The sequence below is a fragment of the Trichechus manatus genome, unplaced genomic scaffold (genome assembly GCF_000243295.1).
Source record: "Trichechus manatus latirostris isolate Lorelei unplaced genomic scaffold, TriManLat1.0 scaffold00153, whole genome shotgun sequence".
Lineage (NCBI taxonomy): Eukaryota > Metazoa > Chordata > Mammalia > Sirenia > Trichechidae > Trichechus > Trichechus manatus.
The window spans coordinates 2,537,980-2,560,825 of NW_004444089.1; the positions used below are offsets into that span (position 1 = coordinate 2,537,980).

At 43.1% G+C, this 22,846-nt stretch overlaps 1 protein-coding gene across 1 annotated transcript in view; it reads left to right on the forward strand.

The window, feature by feature from the left end:
* Positions 1 to 21,295, forward strand: part of B3GLCT (beta 3-glucosyltransferase) — a 120,432-nt gene extending 99,137 nt beyond the window's left edge. Inside the window, exons 13-15 of the mRNA XM_004386032.2 lie at positions 2,891 to 3,010; positions 6,592 to 6,736; positions 20,614 to 21,295. Of these exons, the coding sequence (XP_004386089.1) occupies positions 2,891 to 3,010; positions 6,592 to 6,736; positions 20,614 to 20,781 (433 nt within the window). The 3' untranslated portion in view covers positions 20,782 to 21,295. The remainder of the gene's footprint in view (positions 1 to 2,890; positions 3,011 to 6,591; positions 6,737 to 20,613) is intronic.
* The last annotated feature ends 1,551 nt before the right edge of the window (positions 21,296 to 22,846 follow it).

Sequence of the window (22,846 nt, forward strand, 5' to 3'; positions counted from 1 at the left end):
CCGATCTTGGGCTTGCCAGCTTCTGCAGCTGTGTGACTTGGGAGAACCCTCTACCCTGATCCACGGACTTGGGACGTTCTAGCCTCTACAATCGCGTGAGCTGTTTCCTTGATATAATCTCTCTCTCTGTATATATATTTATACACTTTATCGGTTTTGCTTCTGTAGAGAACCCAGCCTAAGACAGGTAGCATCCAACAACAACAGCAATGGGACATTATTGGGTCAGTTGATACAATTGGAATAGCGATGGTAGCTTGGATATAAGCATCGTATCCATTTGTGACTACTACAGATAAAACTGCTGTGAACATTTCTGTACAAGTCTTTCTATGGATGTATGCTTTCGTTTCTCTTGGATAAATACCTAAGAGTACAATGGCTGAATTATATAGTAGGTGTGTGCTTAACTTTTAAAAAAGTTTATATTAATGTTAACACGTACTGAAGTAGCTAACTGTCCTTGTTCTTAGGAAATGCACATTGAAGTATTGAGGGGTAAAGGGGCATAATGTATGCAGCTTACTCTCAAATAGTTCAGAAAAAGAAAAGAAAAAAATATATAGAGAGAGAGCAGGGGAGAGAGAGAATATAAAACAAATGGAGCAAATGTTAACATCGGTGAATCTGGGTAAAGAATATATGGGAGTTCTTTGTACTATTCTTGTAACTTTTCTACAATCTTGAGATTATTTCCAAATATAAAGTTAAAAAAGAAAAGCTGTAATAGGTTAGAGTGGGACATCTGGATTCTGAAGATCTGTATGAATGTTGTTAAAATCTGTATGCAATGCTGAGATATATTAATATAATTGCAGTAGCACTTACAGCCTTGCCATATTGCTTTTCTTCATTTCTGTCCTCAGAACAGCCTGGAGTGGTAGCAGGTTGTTAAGTGAAGTTCTTTCCCTGGATCATAGCCAAATCCCCTTAGAATTGGAGATCTAGCTCTCTTAGCTGAATTTCCACGTTTTAGCAAATAAACAGTCTGACAGTTGTCAGACTCGGTTATGTGATCCTTCAGCTTTAAAATTATATGGGGAACATGGATATGGTTAATGTTAGAAGGAAAAGAAACCCAGAGGGGATGTTAAATCCCAGATATTTTAACCTCGTGAAGAGAAGGTTGAATTATTAATTTTACAATATGCAGAAAGAAGAGATATACCATAAATTCTCATTTTTTCTCAGGTCAAGAAGCAGACAGAAATTTGCCTCAGGGGGATTTGAGTTTTTACAAAGCCCTTCACCAGCCAAGGAGCCCTGGTGGCGCAGTGGTTAAGAGCTCGGCTGCTAACCAGAAGGTCGGCAGTTCAAGTCCACCATCTGCTCCTTGGAAACCCCGTGGGGCAGTTCTGCTCTGTCCTGTAGGGTCACTATGAGTCAGAATCCACTCAGTGGCAGTGGGTCACCAGCCAAAGGCTGCAGTTTCCTTAAAGATCTTTAAGAGGGATTGCAGGAGAGCCTCACTGCCCAAATTCCCCCCACCCCCACCAGCCCTGGTGGTGCAGTGGTTTTAAGTGCTCAGCTGCTAGCTGAAAGGTTGGTGGTTCAAACCCATGCAGCAGCTTGTCAGGAGAGAGACCTGGCGATCTGCTCCTATAAAGATTACAGCCTAGAAAAGCCAATGGGGCAGTTCTACGCTGTCCCATGGGGTTGTTGTAAGTCAGAATGGACTCAAGGGCACATAACAGTAACACCCATGTGCCTGATCTGTCTCCACCCCCAATCTCCTTTTTTTTTACCAAGAATTTTAAAAAAATCAAGTACAATTTGAAGTAAGACGTAAGGCTTAGATCACACTCACTTGGTAAGAGGACCGGTAGTAATGAGACCTACAGCACTGTGGCCACCTTAAGGAGCCCTGGTGGCACAGTGGTCCAGTCGTGCGCTGCTAACCAAGGGCTGCTGATCCTAAGTGCTGACCAAAAGCCACTCCACGTGGGAAAAGACCTGCTGGTCTGCTCTCATAAAGACGACAGCCTAGACAGCCCTCTGGGGCAGTTCTTGGTCCTGTAGGGTCACTGTGAGTCATAGTGGACTTGCTGGCAACAGGTTTTTCTCAGGACCACCTTCCCTCAACCCGCCATCCCACCCTCCCAAAGCAGGCAGCCCCCTTCTGGCAAGGGCTTGTTAAAACTGGGGAGTAAGCCCCTTATCTCTCAGTTTCACGTCTATTTCCTGTAGCGTACAGTGCTCAAAATTTTTTTTTTTGGCCTTAAAAAAAATTCATTTCTTCTATAAAATACTCAGATTTCAACTCTAAACGATGGAGTTACGTGCTACACAATATAGACACTGGAATACGTTGTTACCGTTGCTGTGAGTTGATTCCGACGTGTGGCGACCCCATGTTTGCGGAGGAGAACTGTGCTGCATAGGATTTTCAAGGCTGTGACCTTTCAGAAGCAGATTGCTAGGTCTGTCTTTCGAGGTGCTTCTGGGTAGCTTTGAACCGCCAACCTTTCAGTTAGTAGTCGAGCGCTTAACCGTTTGCGCCACCTAGGAACTGTATTGTCTCTTCAAGGGGTAAATAGTCTTTACTGTGGGCTCTTTTCATGTTTAGCAAATTTAATGTTTGCTAAATTGTCATTGGGATATAAAAATACATTGCCTTTGAGTCGATTCCTATTCTTAGCAACCCTGTAGCACAGAGGAGAACTGCCCTATAGGGTTTCCAAGGCTGTAAATCTTTACGTAAGCAGACTGCCACATCTTTCTCCCAAGGAGCTGCTAGTGGGTTCCAACCGCCGAGCTTTCGGTTAACAGGCAAGTGCTTTAACCACTGCGCCAGCAGGGTTCCGCGTGGGGATATAGTAACCATAAAATATTTGTTCTGAAACCACAGCTGATTAAACCATCATTGCTTGTGCTTTCTCTGGAATTTCAGCATCTCCAGGCTCCAGCACTTGCTTAGCTGCTATGACTCCGGTGAAGCTGTGTTTCTGGGAGAGCGTTACGGCTACGGACTGGGGACTGGCGGCTACAGCTACATCACGGGAGGAGGAGGGTAACTACGAGAACAGCGTCTGTGACTGCTTCGGACATTAAACTTCTGTTTCCACGTTGCAGAGCTGTGTCTGTGGCGTTGGGCTCTAGGCTGATACGTTAAGTGCTCTCTAAGTGGTTCTTGTTGTTGGGTGCCGTCAAGTCGATTGCAACTCATGGCGACCCCATGTGACCGAATATAACTGCCCCATAGGTTTTCTAGGCTGTAATCTTTACGGGAGCAGATCGCCAGGTGTTTCTCCCGCGGAGTGGCTGGTGGATTTGAACCACCAACCTTACGGTTTGCAGCCGAGTGCCTAACCACTGCACCACCAGGGCTCCTCCCTTTCACGCGGGCTGTCTTGGTTGTAAAGCCCCTAGAAGGCAGGCGCTGGCCCCGTGGAATCACTGTGTACTGTCGCCCACAAGGTCCTCCACGTGTAGACATTTAATGATTAATGAGAGAAGGAAGGGAAGAGTGTTGATTCATTCTCAGGCATTTCCTGAAGCTTGTTATTCAAAAAAAACAAAAAACAAACCCATTGCCGTCTAGTCGATTCCAACTCATAGTGACTCTACAGGACGGAGTAGACCTGCCCCATAGGGTTTCCAAGGCCGTCACCTTTATGGGAGCAGATCACTAGGTCTTTCTCATGTGGAGCTGCTGGGTGGGTTTAAACCGCCGGCCTTTTGTTTAGCAGCCAGGCACTTAATCTTTGTACCACTGGGCTGCTTCTGTAAATGATAGCTGCCACTATAATATTTCAAAGTTAGTAGATAATTTAGCAAACATTAAGCTTGATAAATATGAAAAGAGCCCATAGTAAAGACTGTTTTATCCTTTGAAGAGACAATATAAAAATGTGTGTCAAGGTGCTTGGTAGAAATGTCCCTAATGATAGCTTCTAGGCAGCTGTCTTAGTTATCTAGTGCTGGTATAACAGAAATACCACAAGCGGGTGGCTTTAACAAACAGAAGTATGTTTTCTCACAGGTTAGGAGGCTAACAGTCCAAATTTAAGGCGCCGGCTCCATGGGAAAGCTCTCTTCTCTGTCTGCTCTGGGGGAAGGTCCTTGTCTTTCTTTAGTTTCTGTTCCTGGGTTCCTTGGCAATCATGGGGCGTGTATCTTGCCCTCTGTGCTTGCTTGCTTCATCTGCTCTTTTATATCTCAGAAGAGATTGATCTAAGGCACACCCTACGCTAATATTGCATCATAATGTAACAAAGGAAACCCATTCCAAAATGGGATTATAACCACAGGTATAGGGGTTAGGATTTACAAAACATATTTTTAGGGTACACAATTCAGTTCATAACAGCAGCTAATTAGTTTTGGTTTTCTGTTTAAATGAAAAAAAAAAATTGGATATAGATTTTAATTTCAGAAAACAAACCATTAGACTTTTAAATTAGCCAGTGCTTAATAAATCACATTCGGGTGAAGAGTAGTATGGAAGCTTAGATTTAAGCAATGAAGTGATATTTGTGTAGGATTTCTAGGTTTTAAATAACAGTAAAAAAAAAAAATCACTGTTTTTAAATGAAACATCTGTGTAATCTCTTATGGGGAAAGACTGCAATTTGATTATACCGGTAAATGAATTGAGCAGTTGGTCTCTCCTCTGTGCTGTTTGGGTATTTAGGGAGAATCTTAATTTGTAATCAACTCTTGTTGTGGTTGTCAAGTACCCTTGAGTTGGTTTTGATTCGTAGGGTAGCTGTAGGGTCGCTATATGGTTGCTATGAGTCAGTCGACTCAGTGGCAATGAGTTGAACCCCGTGTGACAGAGTAGAACTACCTCGTAGGGTTACCTAGGTTGTAATCTTTATGGGGAGCCCTGGTGGTACAGTAATTAAGTACTTGGCCCCCAGCCAGAAGGTCAGTAGTTCAAACCCCTGGCTGCTTCGTATGAGAAAGATGTGGCAGTCTGCTTCCCTAAGATTCCAGTCCTGGAAAACCTATGGGGCAGTTCTCCTTTGTCCTGTAGAGTTGCTGTGAGCCAGAATCTACTCAGTGGTACCGGGTTTGGTTTTTTGGGTTTTATTTTATTTGGAGTTTTCTTCGTATTACCATGGGTGTGAGAGTCTTTTGCATCCTTTAGTAGCCTAACTGGAAGTGGAAGTTTTCCCACTGCATTTAAAGTCCGCAATCCTTTGTCGCAGCTTACAAGGCTTCTCACGATCTTGGCACGTGCCGTTCCACTTTCCTGATATAGCGATATATACTGTCAAAGAATCACACAGAACTTATCTCCGTTTCTGTTTTCCCTTTCCCCCAGGATATGACACCTGCTGTCTCTCCATAGCACTGTCCCCTGCCCTCAGCTTCAGGCCTCCTTCACCTGGCTAATTCCTCCTTACCGTCTGACTTTGTATAGCCATCGTTATCCCTGCGAGCCTCCAGGCCAGCCTCCTCCCGCAGAGCTGGGTTTTGATGCTTTTCCATTTTACTTTCATAGCAGATTATGCAAGTGATTATCATCTCATTGCTTATTTACTTTTCTGTTTTCCACCCAAATTATGAATTCTTTGAAGGCAGCACCTGCATCTCATTTCTCATTATATTCCCACTTTATAGCATAGGGACTCATTTTTTACTTTTTTTGGGTGCAGTGAATAAATGAGTACATGAACACCCGACATTCACCTTTACATGACAAACATTGGCTGGCGTCAGGTTCTGGTTTTAATCGTGCTTTTAACAAGGATGCAGACAGATTCTTCATGAGATTGTCTCCTGTTAGCCTTTGATAAAAGCTGCAGGTGTAATGTTGAACAGTTTCTGTAAGCATTATAGTAGCGTTTTCTGATGATTTAGCTTTAGAACCAACATGGCAAGTCAGGATCAATAAATGACTTGTGAAGTCAACTAATGTGCATTTTAAAAACTAGTCAAGTATAGAATGGAGAATAAAATAGAAAATATAGTGTGTCATGTGTAAGCACTGTTCTGTGAATTTTTTGGTTGTTTTATACCTATACCTACACACAAACAAAAAAAAAAAGTACATATGTATATATATGTGTGTGTATATGTGTATACATATACACGTATATATATATATATAAAAGGAGGCCTGGTGGCCCAGTGGTAAGAGCTCGGCCGCTAACCAAAAGGTCGGCAGTTCAAACCCACCAGCCGCTCCTTGGAAACCTTATGGGGCAGCTCTCCTCTGTCCTGTAGGGTAGCTATGAGTTGGAATTGACTCGACAGCAATAAGTTATATACATATATGTATACACACACGCATATATATGCAGGAGCCCTGGTGGCGCGGTGGTTAAGCGCTCACCTGCTAACTACAAAGATCAGCAGTTTGAACCTACCAGCGGCTCTGCAGGAGAAAGATGTGGCAGCCTGCTTCCATAAAGACTTACAGCCTTGGAAGCCCTACGGGGCAGTTCTGCTCTGTCCTAGAGGGTTGCTATGGGTCACAATCGGACTCGACAACACACAGCAACAGCAACAAACTGTTAAATGTAACACTGCTGATGTCAGCATCTTTTATGAGAAGTGTGGTCTCTGAACTCTGTTTCTTCAGTCACGTGGTTGAGGAGCTGCTCCAAGCCCTCTCTCTGCCTCCTTCTGGTTTCCCTCTAGAATGGTCTTCAGCAGAGAAGCCATCAGGAGACTCCTTGCCAGTCAGTGTCAGTGCTACAGCAACGATGCTCCGGACGACATGGTCCTGGGGATGTGCTTCAGTGGGCTGGGGATCCCAGTGACGCACAGCTCGCTCTTCCATCAGGTGAGAAGGTGGTTTACACCCCTACCTGGGGGAGAGAGGGGAGTGTCTTCTCACTTGTGAATTCTACTCTTTTTCCTCCACATCTTCTTTTCTGAATAGTTTTAAGAGCTGGGGTGACAGGCTTCTTAAAAGACCTGCTGGTCCAAAGGGCTGATGCTGTGCCATGTACATTAGAAAGATGGAAGGCAAGAACATCTAGAAAACAAAATGATGTTTGGCCAGTACCCTTGCATGTTTGAGCACGGAAAAGCTGCTCTATTTTTTTTTCTTTTCAGTTAAAAAAGTTGATGACATTTAAAAATTATTAAATGCTATCTTAGTTATCTAGTGCTGCTATCACAGAAATAACCACAGACGGGTGGCTTTAACAAGCAGACGTTTATTGTCTCACAGCAGGAGGCTAGAAGTCCGAGTTCAGAGTGCTGGCTCTGGGGGAAGGCATTCTCTCTCTGTCGGCTCTGGGGGAAGGTCCTTGTCTGTTCCGAGCTTTTGCTCCTGGGCAGTCTTCATGGGGCTTGGTGTCAGTCTTCCCCCATTGCTACTTCTTCGCTTGCTTGTTTAATCTCTTCTATCACTCAAAAGATATTGACTCAAGAAACACACTACACTAATCCTTTCTCATTAACACAACAAAGACAAATCATTCCCAAATGGGATTATAACCACAGGCATAGAGGTTAGGATTTACAACACATATTTTTTGGGAACACAGTTCAACCTATAACAGATGCTATCTAGGCGTGTATAGGACTGACCTAGTATTGTCCTATTGGCTACCAAATGTATGTAATTCTAGTCTGTCCTCAGTTTTTACTTTGTCCATCTGTCTGCTTTTTCACTGGGCTTTCTCCTTTTTATTGTTATTAAATGAAGCAGCTAAAATATAATAAATTTGGATATATTATCTCAAGGAGCCCTCCTTACGCAATGGTTAAGTCATATGCTGATAACCAAAAGGTTGGAGGTTTGAACCCACCCAGTGGCTCCTGGGGAGAAAGACCTGGCGATCTGCTCTCATAAAGATTACGGCCTAGAAAACTCTATGGGGGCAGTTCTACTCTGTCACAAAATCGACTCACTGGCACCTAACATCTCAACAAGCACATAAGCTGGGGTTACAGAAATGAAGAGATGAGATGATATTTACTAGGAGTACCCGTCCTCATTACTGTTGAGGCGATTCTGACCATAGCGACCCTATAGGACAGAGTAGACCTTCCCCATGGGGTTTCCTAGGCTGTTATCATTATGGAAGCAGATTGCCATATCTTTCTCCCGCAGAGTGGCTGCTGGGTTCGAACCACTGACCTTTTAGCTAGCAGCCAAGTGCCTAACCACTGTCCCACCAGGGCTCCTTTTACCAGGAGTAGTTGGTGCTGATAGCACCACCATATTGCTCTTTGGGGTGGGAGAAGGGAATTCTTCTGCATTATTTTTAGCAGTCTTAAGAATTGGGTCAGTGAAAGTTCTTATATTCTAAGAACTGTAGCAGATATGCTTGGACTAAAAATAACCATACTCCACATCCATCTAATGCTCTCCTTTAAGAGATTCACGTTTTCTTGAAATTTGACATGTATAAATGCGTGTGTATTTTAAATGCCCCCAAGAATTGAAAATATAATCTTCACGCTTTATTTACTAAGCAGTAGCAAACGTGTCATAGCAATCTAGAAAACTGAGTATGACAGAAATAGCACCGTGGAGAAGACTTGAACAAGGGGAAGAAAGTGTTTGCATTATTTAAAAAAAAAAAAACAGTCTCCATTTCCACCTCCTTTAGGATAGCAAGGAAGGATAAAATAGACCTTTAATAATAAGAAGTGTGTGAGAGCCCTGAAGAGGTGAGGGAACCCTGTGACGCAGTGGTTAAGTGCTGATGGCCGCTAACCAAAAGGTTGGCAGTTCCAAACTACCCAGTGGCTCCGAAGGAGAAAGATCTGGGGATCTGCTTCTGTAAATATTACAGCCTAGGAAACCCTGTGGGTAGTTCTACTCTGTCACATGGGGTCGTTATGAGTCAGGATCCACTGAACAGCACCTAACAACAACATGAGAACCCTTAAACCTTACTCCTGGTACCAGTCAGAAGGCACTCACCCATCTTTTAAAACCTTGAGTGGTCTTACCCATCTACGTGTTATGATGTGATGACTTAGAAAAGCAACTTATTCTCTCTCTCTTGGTTTTGGTCCTTTCGTAACGTTTCACCCAAAGAAAAGGAAAGATAATTCAAACTGTTGGCATGTAAGGAAAATAATTTCTCTCTGTAAGTCGGAAAGGAGTAGAATGGGCCGAGTAGGAGTAGGAGCATCAGGAGCTGTCTAACTTCTGGGGGGATAATGCGGATGAAGATCAGCCCGAGGCTGATTCCTGTGAGGTGGAGGTCGGATATACCTCCGCTCTCAAACCTTTTCACCAGTTCTGACCTGGTGTAGGAAACTAGAGCACAGGTAACTCCTCAGGGTTTAGGGGAAAGTCTCTCAAGCTGTTTTTCTCTAAGGAATCAAGGCAAAAGGAACTCATTTCAACACAACAGGTCTTACATTTTTGAAGCAGCTCTTTTCACTTAGCGAATGCCTTGGTCAACAAAATGATAAGGAGAAAAAAAGAAGGAAAATAATCTAATCCTTAAGCAAAAGTCCCATAAAGGTAATTAAAAAGAAAAAAAGTTAGTTGTTTCTCACACTTTAAAACTCTTGATTTCTCTAATTCACATAATACACTTTAAACCTTTCTAAAATTGTAAAACATGTCTAAGACCTATCCTCCCCAACAGATATTGCTGTAGCTTCCAATTTTTAAGCATCTTTTCAAGAGTTTGATGTGATTTGGACAGTGCTTTACATGTAAGATATGTAAGTCTGAATACTGACAAAAGCAGTGTATTTGTTCAGATTCAGAAAGAAAGAAAATCTGAGGTTCATCCTGATTTTAGATAGAGTAGATGTTTGGAAACATTCTCAGATGCAGTGTTGCCTCTGCAACATTTCTTCTCTCTTGTGAGTCGGAGAAAGTTACGGTGAAACTATAACTCTTGTACACCTCCTGATAAAAAGCAGAGTATTCTGAGTATATGGTTTTCTGTTCCTTCAAAAATATACGCCACTAATAGGTATGGAAGGTGTCCTGGTGGTGCAGTGGTTAAGCACTCAGCTGCTAACAGAAAGATTGGTGGTTCGAACCCACCCAGCTGCTCTGCAGAAGAAAGACCTGTCGATTTGATCCGTAAAGATTACAGCCTAGAAAACCCTATGGGACAGTTCTACTGTGTCACGTGGAGTTGCTGTGAGTCGGAATAGACTCGACGGCACCCAACAACAGCAAACAGTGGGTGTCACGTAGTCAGTGTTCGGTGAATCCTCTGTGCGAACGTGCGCACGCATGTGTAAAACTAGACAAAATTGTCGAAATAGTCATTTCAGGATTTTGAAAATCAACCAGAGGCTGACAACAAATTACCCATTGCCGTCTAGTCGATTTCTACTCATAGCAACTTCATGTGACAGAGTAGAACTGCCCCTTTGGGTTTTCTAGGCTGTAATCTTTATGGGAAAGGAGTCTTGGTGGAGCAGTGGTTAAGTGTTTGGCTGCTGACCAAAAGGATGGCAGTTCAAACCCACCAGCTACCCTGCAGGAGAAAGATGCAGCAGTCTGCTTCCATAAAGATTTACACCCTTGGAATTGGGGCAGTTCTACTCTGTCTGTAGGATCGTTATGAGTTGGAATCAACTTGAAGGCAACGGGTTTGGATTTTTGGAATCTTTATGGTAGCAGATTACCACATCTTTCTCCTGTGGAGCGGCTGGTGGGTTTGAACCACTGACCTTTTGGTTAGCAGCTGAGCTTAGCAGCCGAAAATGCTTAACCGTTGGGCTACCAGAGTTCCTTGACAACAAATTGAGAAGCATTTATTCCTGAAAAACTGCTACAATTTTGGGTAAGAACAATGGAATCTGAGTCCTTCTTGCCCGGGGCCACTCCCCATCTCTCCCCAGCTTGAGTGTAAGGACAGCAGTTTTACCTGCATGAGACTGGCTAGAAAAAATCAGAAGCTTTACTGCTAGAGGAGGTGAACTTGATTTGGGGAGGGGGAGGTGTAAACCCATAGCTTTGCCAGCTAAAATCGTCAGGCTAGCCTGAAGTTGTCATCCGAATTGGGATGAGGGGTGAATCAGCCAGAATTTTAATAAGGATATCCTGGAGATGAGAGAGCCAAAGCAGGGCTGGGTAAGCTCTCCACACGTCTCTGGCTGACCAGGAAACCATGTGCTCACATGCATAGGAGACTGGAGAGCACCAACCAGAAAGTAGAAGCCAAGGCGTCTTGAAAACTGGCTGACCTTTGAAGGTGCTTTGCAACGCACACATGGGTGGACACCTCTTGGGGGAGAGGTGTTTGAGCACAGACTCTGCCCAAATCACCAGCTGACCACTAAGCTACTGAGACACAGGAGCAACTTCTAGCAAGCCAGGCTGCAAAACACAGTGAAACTGGGACTCGACGGGGCGGGCTTGTTTTTCTGGGTCTTGCAAGTTTTCTGCCTTTGGCAGGGTGCAGTCTTACCACTTTTCTCTCACTCTCTATTAAGAATCCTACCCCATAAACATCCAGTGAGTTTTCTTTCTCTAACGGGTTTCTGCCTTACACAGGTTCCAGCTTTCGCAGGTGTGACTGGACAAACAAGAATTGAAATTTGATCAGAGTCATCAGTAGCCACATACTTCAGGGAGAAAGATTCCACAGCTTAAGTCTAGGAGAGTTACTTAAAAAAATAAGTAAAGAAGAAAAAAAATCAGATTTCTGAGTTATTCTAATACATTATCTAAAACAACCCAGTTTTCAACAAATAATTGTGAGACATGCAAAAAACGTAATCGGGGAATAAAGCAGACAGTGGAAACTGACTCTGGGTAGGATCAGAATGGCAGTCTTCTAAGCAGTGAATATAAGCACTGTCACAGAAGTAGAGGAAGCTTTTCAGATAATTAAAGAAAAGTATGATGTCAGTGACTCAACAAATAGGAAATCTCAACAGAAAAATATAAACTATGATAAAGAACCAAATGAAAATTCTGTAGTTGAGAAGTCCAGTAAGTAAGTGAGAAATTATCTACTCAACAGTAGGTTTGAGGTGGTAGAAGAATCAGTGAACTTGCAGACAGGTGAATAAAAATTATGCAGTCCAAAGAACAGAGAGAACAAAGACGGAAGAAAAAGGCACAGAAACTGCGGAGACGTGGTCAGACACAGAGTGCACGAACAGACGTTGGATGGGGGGAAAGAGTGAGGGGAGAGAAGAAGAAAGACATTTTTGAGGCAATAAGGGTCGAAACTTCCTAAATGTTTGGAAAAATATTAATCTGTAGATCTGAGAAGCTCAAGTAGAATAATCATGAAAAGAATCACACGTAGACATGTTATAGTCACACTGTTGAAAAAGACAGAAAACTTTTTAAAAGCAACAAGAAAACTAAGCATCACAAAAAGAGGAACAAAAATAGAGTTAGCAGCTGATGTCTTACTGGAAATAGCGAAGGCAGAAAGTAAAAGACACTTGCCAGCCGAGAATTCTGTATCCAGTAAAAACAAAAATGGAAGTGGCATAAAAAGACATTCCCAGATAAACAAAATTTGAAAAGGTTTTTATGCTACTAGACCTGCCCTCCAAGAAAAAAAAAAAACAAAGAACTAGGGACTTCTTTGGGCTGAAAGGAAATGGCACCATATGGTGACTTGAATATAAAGGAAGGAATCAGGAACACTGGAGAGGATTCACATGCGAGTATATTTGAGACTGTGTATATTTTTCTTTTTTCTTCTCTTAATTACTTTAACAAATCTAGGGTTGCTTAAAGTAGTAATTATTATAATCCCCTGTTTGGCTCGTAAAGCTGTTGCCGTCCATTGATTCCGACTCATTTTGACCCTTACAGTACAGAGCAGAACTGCCCTGTAGGGTTTCCAAGACTGTAATCTTTAGGGAAACAGACTGCCACATCTTTCTCCCTTGGAGTGTCTGTTGGGTTCCAACTGCCAACCTTTCCATTGGCAGCTGTTATGGAGTGAATTGTGCCCCCCCAAAATATGTGTTGTAAATCCTAATCTCTATACTTATAGGGTTGCTATGGGTTAGAATCGACTCCACGGCAAGTGGTTTTTTGTTTTTATCCCTGTGGTTATAATCTCATTTGGGAATGGGTTGTCTGTTATGTTAATGAGACAGGATTAGTGTAGGGTGTGTCTTGCCTCAGTCGCTTTCAAGATATCAAAGAGATTAAACAAGCTGAGCTGGGAAGCACAGATAGGGGAAGAGCGATGCCAGGCTACATGGAGATTTGTAAGGAACCGGAAGCTGAAGAGACAAGGACCTACCTCCAGAGCCCACAGAGAGGGAATTTGGACTTCTAGCCTCCCAAACTGTGAGAAAATAAATGTTTGTTTGTTAATGCCACCCACGTGCGGTAGTTCATAGCATTACTGGATAACTAAGACAGCAATAGAGCGCGTAAGCACTGCACCACAGGGCTTCCGTTGGACTCAAAGCGTAGACAAATACAACATACAAAGTATTTTATTAGACTTGAGTCTGTATTAACTTGATAAGTGAAAGATGCCTATAGCTAAAAAAATCAATGACGGGATTAAAATATGCACTAAAAGATTTTGCTTAACAAAAATAAGGCAGTGAAGAAGGAACAGGGAGCCCTGGTGGTGCAGTGGTTAAGTGCTCAGCTACGAACAACAAAATTGGCATTCGAACCCACCCGGCAGCCATATGGGAAAAAGACCTGGTGACCTGCACCCATAAAGCTTACAGCCTAGAAAATCCTATGGGGCAGTTAGTCTGTCACCTGGACTCCCTATGAATTGAATCAATAGCACCTAACAACAAAGGAGGAACAGAGGAACAAGACCCGTAAGACGTATAAAAAATAGAGTTGATGCCAATTCAACTATGTCACTAATTACAATAATTACATTACTGTGAATGGACTGAATGCTCCAGCTACCTCACAGGAGAGGAACAAGGAAAAATCATTTTTCTCAGCTCGTAAAGGTGAAGCAGGCAGCTGTCCCTCTCCCCTCCCGAAAGTCTCTTCCTCAGTCTAGGTTTGATACGGGACCTCAGTCCTCCTTGAAATGTAAATGTGTTTCCAGGGTTGTTGGTGATTCAGTCTTTCTGGGCCCTTGGGGCTTAAACTAGGGATACTAGTGTGTTGGTGTGTGCCTTTAAGTCTATTCTGACTCTTAAAGACCCTATATCACAGAATAGAGCTTCCCCAGAGGTTTTTTTTTAGCCGTAGTCTTTATGGAGAGCCTGGTGGCTCAATGGTTAAGTACTTGGCTGCTAACCGAAAGGTTGGCAGTTTGCACTCACCTAGCCAGTCCTTCGGAGAAAAGATGTGGCAATCTGCTCCTGTAAAGATTACAGCCTAGGAAACCCTATGGGGTAGTGCTGCTGTGTCCTGTAGGGTTGCTGTGAGTTAGAATCGACCCCATGGCACAAAACAAAAACAGTTTTTATGGGAGTAGATCGCTAAGTCTCTCCTGTGGAGCGGCTGGTGGATTCGAACCGCCAACCTTGTGCCACTAGGGCCCCTTTGGGACCCAGTCCAGGGTTGTAATCATTTGGTTCTCTCTGAGATAAGACAAGTTTTACTCTCATGTTGGATCAGAGCAGTTAACAAATGGCTACAGGTCTAATTCTTACGGGAGGTAAAGATTGTTTCTAGGAGGCTGAGACATTTTCCAGAAGCCCTGAGAAATCCAGGGAAATTTTATTTGCTCCTTCTCCCCAAACTGATCTATAGATTCAAGGCAATCCATGTCAAAATCATAGCAGAATTCTCTGTAGGAATTGACAAGTGAATCCTAAAATTTATATTGAAATGCAGAACATCTAGAATAACCAAGGCCTTTTTTTTTGTAAGATTAAAGTTGGAGTATTTACACTGCCCGATTTCAAGACTTACTGTGTTGTTGTCAGGTGCTGCTGAGTCGGTTCCAACTCATAGAGCCCCTGTGTACAACAGAAAGAATCATTGCCTGGTCCTGTGCCACCCTCACATTCGTTGCTGTTTGAATCCATTGTTGAAGACACTGTATTAGTCCGTCTTGTTGAAGGTCTTCCTCTCTTTCACTGACCCTCTCCTTTACTCTGCATGATGTCCTTCTCCAGGGACTGGTCCCTCCTGCTAAAATGTCCAAAGTACCCCATCCTCGCTTCTAAAGAGCGTTCTGGCTGTACTTCTTCCAAGACAGATTTGTTAGTTCTTCTGGTAGTCCGTGGTATATTCAATATTCTTTGCCAACACCATAATTCAAAGGCATTAATTCTTCTTCTGTCTTCCTTATCCCTTGTCCAGCTTTCGTATGCATATGTGGCGATTGAAAATACCATGGCTTGGGTCAGGCACGCCTTAGTCCGCAAAGTGACATCTTTGCTTTTGAACACTTTAAAGAGGTGTTTTGCAGCAGATTTGCCCAGTGTAGTACATCGTGTGATTTCTTGACTGCTGCTTCCATGGGTGTTGATTGTGGATACGAGTAAAATGAAATTCTTGAAAACGTCACTATTTCCTCCGTTTATCATGGTGTTGCTTATTGGTCCAGTTGTGATAATTTTTGTTTTATTTATGTTGAGATGACTTACTATAGAGTTATAATAATCAAGACAATGTGAGATTGGTGTAGGAGTAAAAAAACCCTAAATGTCAAGTCGGTTCCGACTCATAGTGACCCTATAGGACAGAGTAGAACTGCCCCATAGGATTTCCAAGGAGTGGCTGGTGGATTCAAACTGCTGACCTTTTGGTTAGCAGCCAAACACTTAAACCACTGCACCACCAGGGCTTTGGTGTAGGAATAGACATATATGTATATATATCAAGGGGACAGAAAAGAGATTTTAGAAATAAACCCTTCCACTTATGGTAGACTGATTTTCAACAAAGGTGTCAAGTCAATAAAATGAAGAAATGGAACAAATGGTGCTGGAACAATTGCGTATCCACGTACAAGAAGAAAATTCAGAGCCTTACCTCACACCATACACAAAAATTAACTCCAAATGGATCCTAGTCCAAAATATAAGAGCTAAAACTATAAACTTCTGGAACAAAACTTAAGAGTAATTGTTTGTGACCTCGGTTTAGGCAAAGATTCTATGGCATCAAAAGTATAGTGCATAAAAGGATAAATTCACAAATTGAACTTTATAAAAATTAAAAACACTTCTGTTCTTCAAAAGGCATCATTAACTAAATGAAAAAATAAGTCATAGATTGGGAGAAAACGTTTGTAATTCATATATCTGATTAAAAAACTTGTGACAACTCAATAATAAGAGAGCAAACTTCTCCATTTGAAATGGGCAAGAGATTTGAATAGACATTTCACCAAAGAAGATACATAAAGGGCTGTCTTAGTTATCCCTTTTGTCACATTTTTCCTTCTTTTTTTTTTTTAGCCGCATGTATTTTCAGTATTGGAATGCATCCTTACGGTGAAGTTCGGAGTCAGGTCAGCTGAGCTTCACACATTTCAAAAGGGACCATACTTGATGCTAAATGCGTTGTTGTTGTGTGCCGTTGAGTCGATTTCGGCTCATAGAGACCCTATATGACAGAGTAGAACTGCCCCATAGGGTTTCCAAGGAGCATCTGGTGGATGTGAACCTCTGACTTTTTGGTTAGCAGCCTGAGTTCTTAACCACTGCGCCACGAGGGCTCCCTAAATGCTTTAGAACTGTAATAGTGCCTTACCCCTGAGGTCCAGAGGCATAAAATGTGGCTGGCATTCTGTTTATGCCAGTGATAACAAAAGAGTTGTCTTCTATTGCTATAATAGAAATACCACAAGTGGATGGCTTTAGCAAACAGAAGTTTATTTTCTCATAGTTAAGAAGATAGAAGTCTAAATTCAGGGCACTGGCTCTAGGGGAAGATCCTCGTCTCTGTCTGCTCTGGGGGAAGGTCGTCTCTTCAGCTTCTGTTTCTTGGCCCCTTTGATCTTCGTGTGGCATCCGTCTTCCCTCATCCCTGTTCTTCAGCTGCTGCTTCATCTGCTCTTTTATATATATCTCAAAAGAGATTGGTTTAAGATATACCCTACGCTAACATTACCTCATTAACATAAAGAAAAGCCATTCCCAAATGGGGTTATAACCACAGGCGTAGGAGTTAGGATTCACAAGACATATTCGGGGTTTGGGGGGACACAGTTCAATCCATAACAATGGCTAATAAGCACATGAAAAGATGTTCAACAATATTAATCTGTAGAGAAATATAAACTAAAATTACGAGGTGCCACTATACACCCAGTAGAATGGCTCCAGTCAGGAACACTGGTCATACCAGATTCTGATGAGGATGGTGAGGATGTGGAAAAGCTGGGTCCCTCACACATTGCTTGTGGGAGTGGAACGTACAGTCACTTTGGAAAGCATTCCCGCAGTTTCTTAAGAAGTCAGATAAACACGTGGTAGGCAGTTTCTAAGGAGCCCTTGTGGTGCAGTGGTTAAGAGCTCAGGCTGCCAACCAAAAGGTCGACAGATTGAATCCACCAGCCGATCCTTGGAAACCCCATGGGGCAGTTCTACTCTGCCTTATAGAATCGCTGTGAGTCGGACTTGACTTGATGGCTGCAGGTTTTATGTTACACCAAGGTGGGTAACTAATACAGTACACTTACCTTGTGTCTCCACACGTGTATCCAAAAGAAGTGAAAACGCAAAGGCTTGTCCGTGAGCGTTCATAGCAACAGTGTTCGTAATGGCCCCGAACTGCAGACAATCCCAGTGTCGATCAGCTGGTGATTGGATAAATAAAATGCAGTAAAACCATACAGTGCAACATCGTTGTTTGTCGTCTAGTTGATTTCGACCCATAGCGACCCCATGTGACCGAGTAGAGCTGCCCCATAGGGTTTCCTCGGCCGTGATCTTTATGGGAACAGATCACCAGGTCTTTCTCCCACAGAGCCACCACTGGTTAAGTTAGCAGCCACGTGCTTAACTGTTGCGACACCAGGGCCCTGTAATGCAACAGTACTCCGCAGCACAGAGGCGCAAGCTACGGATAGATGCAACAATGCAAAGGGAAGGAAGCCAGGCGTAGGGTATTCACGCTAGCATATGATTCCCCTCATAGGAAGTTCTAATAAAAGACAGCACTCTAGAGAGAAAGCCAATCAGTCGTTTTGCTGCTACTGCAGCTGGGGATTGGCTGCAAATCGGTTTGAGGAAACATTTTGAGGTGGTTCTAGAGTTCTAAAACTGGATTTGTGGTTGCCCAACTCTAAAAAATTTTCTAAAAATTCACAAACTGTCCCATCACTATGGGTAAATTGTAGGATATGTAAGTTACACCCGTTGTTGTTGGGTGCCATTGAGTTGATTCTGACTCATAGGGACCCCATGGGACTGCTGTGTAGAACTGCCCCATAGGGTTTCCAAGGCTGTAATCTCTATGGAAGCAGATCACCAGGTCTTTCTCCCTCAGAGCCACTGGGTGGATTTGAACCACCAGCCTTTCCATCAGTAGATGAGCACTTAACTGTTGCATCACCAGGACTCCTTATGCCTCAGTACAGCTATGAGAAATGAATCTATCTAAGGGAATACATGGTTAAGAGCTCGGCTGCTAACCAAAACGCCAGCAGTTCGAATCCACCAGCTGCTGCTTGGAAACCCCGTGGGGTACTTCTGCTCTGCCCTGTAGGGTCACTGTGAGTCAAATCGATCGACGACAGTGGGCTAGCTAAGAGAATACAGCTTCAATCGCCTGCTTTTGCCCTCTCTAACCTTCGCAGATAAGGAGGTTTTCATTCAGCCCAGTTTATCCCCTTCTCGTGTGGTTACAGCCACGTCCCTGTTTTTGTACACAGCTGCCCACCACGCTCCAGAGATGTTTCTCAAGTCCTCCCTCCTCACCCCTCACCTGCCTGTTTGGGGTTTTCTTTTGGCATTTTGGGCATATCCGCCTGCTGAGAGTTGTCAACTCTGACTCCTGGTGACCCCATATGTGTCAGAGTAGAACTGCACTCCATAGGGTTTTCTTTCTCCCCACCCCCCCAAATTTTATTTAGTTTGTTGTTGTTGGGAATATACACAGCAAAATGTATACCGATTCAACAGTTTCTACCTGTACAATTTAGTGGATTGATTACATTCTTTTAGTTGTGAAACCTTTCTCACGCTCCATTTCTGAGTTGTTCCTCCCTCATGAACGTAAACTCACTGCCCCTTAAGGTTCCTATCTAATCTTCTGAGTTGCTCTTGTCAATTTGATCCCATGTAGATAGTTCGTAAAAGAGCATAGCTCAAGGCAGACATTTTTTTTTACTAATTAAGTTAAACTGTTGCTTGGTTTTAAGATGATTTCAGGGAATATTTTGGTTTAATGTTTAAAGATTATCTCAGGACAGTAGTTTCAGGGATTCATTCACCCTCCATGGCTTCCATAGGGTTTTCAGTGGCTGATTTTTAGGAAGTAGATTGCCAGGCCTTTCTTCTGAGGTGCCTCTGGGTAGACTCAAGTCTCCAACTTTTCTGTTCGTACCTCTGGGGACTCCTTTGGGCGTAGAGATGTGACTATTGGACGTTTTGTAGACGTCTTGGCATTATTTTGGATGCATTTCACTTTTCTGGTTTGTCTTGAGGAGCTCTGCTGACGCAACGTTAAACACTCTGCTGCTAAACTGAAGGATTGCGGGTCCAACCCAGCCGCTCCTCGGGGGGAGACCCGGTGGTCCGCTCCCATGAAGATCGTAGCCTAGAAAACCCTGTGGGGCAGTTCTGCTCTGTCCTGTAGGGTTGCTATGAGTTGGAATTGACTTGACGGCATCTAACAACAGCATTTTTGTCTTGTTCTTTTCCATGACTTCATTTATCCAAAACGACTGGCACATTTTAATGTGTAATTATCCAGCTCTTCACACGCAGACACGGGCTCCCTGAGCTGCAGTTAATCACTTCTAGAATCTGTGTGAATAGAGGAAAGATGCTCTGAATTTATTTGTTTCCGCTAGATGCCCTCTTGTGTCTCCTACAGTTCATTTCCAACTGTGAAAAACAAGGGTGTGCTTCGTTGCCTTCATTTCTCCCTCCCTGAGCAATCGCGGAATTATCAGAGCGCTGAATTGCAAGGATGTTTCTCTTTGGTGTTCTCTGCTAGTTAACTCTCAGAGGCTATCATCTAATATATGAATTCCCTCAGCTGATACTCAGAACTTTGCCAGCTCAGTTAGACCTGTATGGCCAGTATTTCTTTAGAGGGGCCTGGAAAATAACCATTTTTCTGCCTTTTTACAGAAGTCATAATATTAACTTAAATGGTAATAAATATAAAAAGGAACACATCCCGTTTTTACAGCACCGTGGCGGAGGACTCTCCAGAGGTAAGACCATGGACCGTAGAAGCCACAAGTGATGCATTTGGAGTGATCCACTTGGGGTGTTAAAAAGTGATTGGAAACTCAAAAGCGGAGAGCCTCGAGTTAGAGCAAAGAAAGTGGAAAAGATTTTCCTTCTTGGTTTTTGATTTCCATGTTGTTGTTGGGTGCCATCAAGTTGATTGTAATTCATAGCAACCCCATGTGACAGAGTAGAACTGCACCATAGGTTTCTAGGCTGTAATCTTTACAGGAGCAGATCACGAGGTCTTCCCTGCAGAATCGCTGGGTGGGTTCAAGCCACCAACCCTTTGGTTAGCAGCCGAGCACTTAACCTGTTGCACCACCAAGGCTTCACTTGATTCCCATAAACAGTATCAAATACTGAAGCAAAGCAGTTGCTTCACAAGTTCAAATGCTATTCTGAGGCGAACATCTTTGCTGACCAAGAGGTCATAATGATGTCTTCTTCCCGCAGGCTCGGCCAGTGGATTACCCTAAGGATTACCTTGCCCACCAAGTTCCCATCTCGTTCCACAAACACTGGAACATCGATCCGGTGAAGGTGTATTTCACGTGGTTGGCACCCAGTGAGAAAGACAGAGCCAGGCAGGAGACACAAGCGCGCTTTAAAGAAGAGTTGTAAAGTGTGGTGATGCTGTGAGCATAGTCGGGCAGTGAACGGGCATGGAAACCTCGGCATCGTCCACCCGCTGTGCTGGGCTCGTTCTGACTGTGGGTGGAAATGATGTAGATGATTTTTTTTTTTTTTTAAATGAGAGGAGAGGAAAAGGAGTTATAAAGAAGCAGAGACATTTTATTGTCCCCTGGGAAAAATCTGTTGCTTTTGAATTATGCAGTTATTGTAATAGGAAGTGATGACTGTGTGTTTTCAAGCTGTGCCCCAGCAGCTTTATGACCGTCAGCAGGAAAATAAATGGTATCAGAAGTCCCTTTTCTGTTCCTTCTCTTCATTATTATAATGAAGGTTTCAGTTGGGCATGACTGTCTGTCATTCTATAGATACGTAAAGAAGAGTGAAAGTCCTTTGACGTGGTGTTGGCCAAGAATACCGAGTATACTGCGGACTGCCAGAAGAACGAACAAATCTGTCTTGGAAGAGAAACAGCCAGAACGCTCCTTAGAAGCAAGGATGGCGAGACTCGGTCTCACGTACTTGGGACATGTTATCAGGAGGAATCAGTCCCTGGAGAAGGACATCATGCTTGGTAAAGTAGAGAGTCAGCAAAAAAGAGGAAGACCCTCAACGAGATGGATTGACACAGTGGCTGCAACAATGGGCTCAAGCATAACAACGATTGTGAGCATGGCACAGGACCGGGCAGTATTTTGTTCTGTTGTACACGGGGTCGCTGTGAGTCAGAAGCAACTCGACAGCACCTAACAACAATAATAGCATGAACTTTTAAACCAACTTATTGATAATGAAAATTATTTCCTGGGAACTTAGTAGGATTAATGCTGTATTAAGAGCCGTTCTTTAAGCATCGTGAAAGTCTAGATGTGAAGTGTTCTGTAATCAGGCTGGTATGTTTTATCTATGCTTTTGCTGTTTGTGCCTCATAAAAAGACAGTAAGACATATTCCGCTAGAGCAGTGCATTTCTTTGGAGGTTCATCTGTGTTCCGTTTCTCTCTGAAACCCTCTTTATGGCCAGCTTGTACTACCACCGTGTCCTGGATGCTACCAGAAAAGAGCATCCGCCATATTTCAATGCCACGTGGAAGCATTTCACTCACGTCAGCTCTGTGTAGGTCTCAGGAAGTAAATGGCAGCTGTAACTGATGTTTGACTCATTTTTCCTCAAGTGTTACTTAATGGCTCTCAGATCGTCCCAGAGCTCCATGAAACCCTCGTGAGTGGACTGCATGTGGATTTGGCCATTTCACCGGGCTCTTAACAAATGAAATTTGAACATAGCATATTGAAACAGCTCTAATGTTCAAACCATATCTTTAATATATAGTAATTTAACACATTCAGTAGTAATATGTAAAAAGCACTCTGGATTTTAATGTTTTTCTATTATACATTTCTGTTTTGTAAAAGCATTTGCATAAAATTTGATTTTAATATGTCTTAAGCTAATTTTGGCAGAGTTAAATACTTTTATTTTAATAAAAAGCACTCTTCATTAACCTGGCTTGTAATGCATTTATAGCCCAGCGCAGGGTCTTAACAGCCATACCACCAAAAGTACCTATGTCTGTTTCCTTAACAATCTGTTTTTCTTGTAGCTTAGATTTGACTAGTTGCGTGGTGGTGCAGTGGTTAAATGCTCGGCTGCTAACCGAAAGATTGGCAGTTGGAACCTACTTTGCAGCTCTGTGGGAGAAAGATGTGGCAGTCTGCTTCTCTAAAGATTACAGCCTTGGAAACCCCATGGGGCAGCTGCTCTGTCACATGGGGTTGCTATGAGTCGGAATCGACTCAGTGGCAATGGTTTTTTGTTTTGTTTTTTTTGTTGTTTTTTTAGATTAGACTCATTTCCATAATAATGTGATAGCGTTTATCAGTTTCCAGAATTAGCAAATGTCAGGATGGTTGTGTTTCAGGATAGCTGCGTGCACTGGATTCCTTTTGGGGAATGTGGCTTTTGTGGCTTGTGTACCTAATGAATGAGGGACCATCACCTGGGGGAAGGGCACGAGTAGGGTCTTCAGGTCTTGTCACCTGCTGCTGCTGGCATC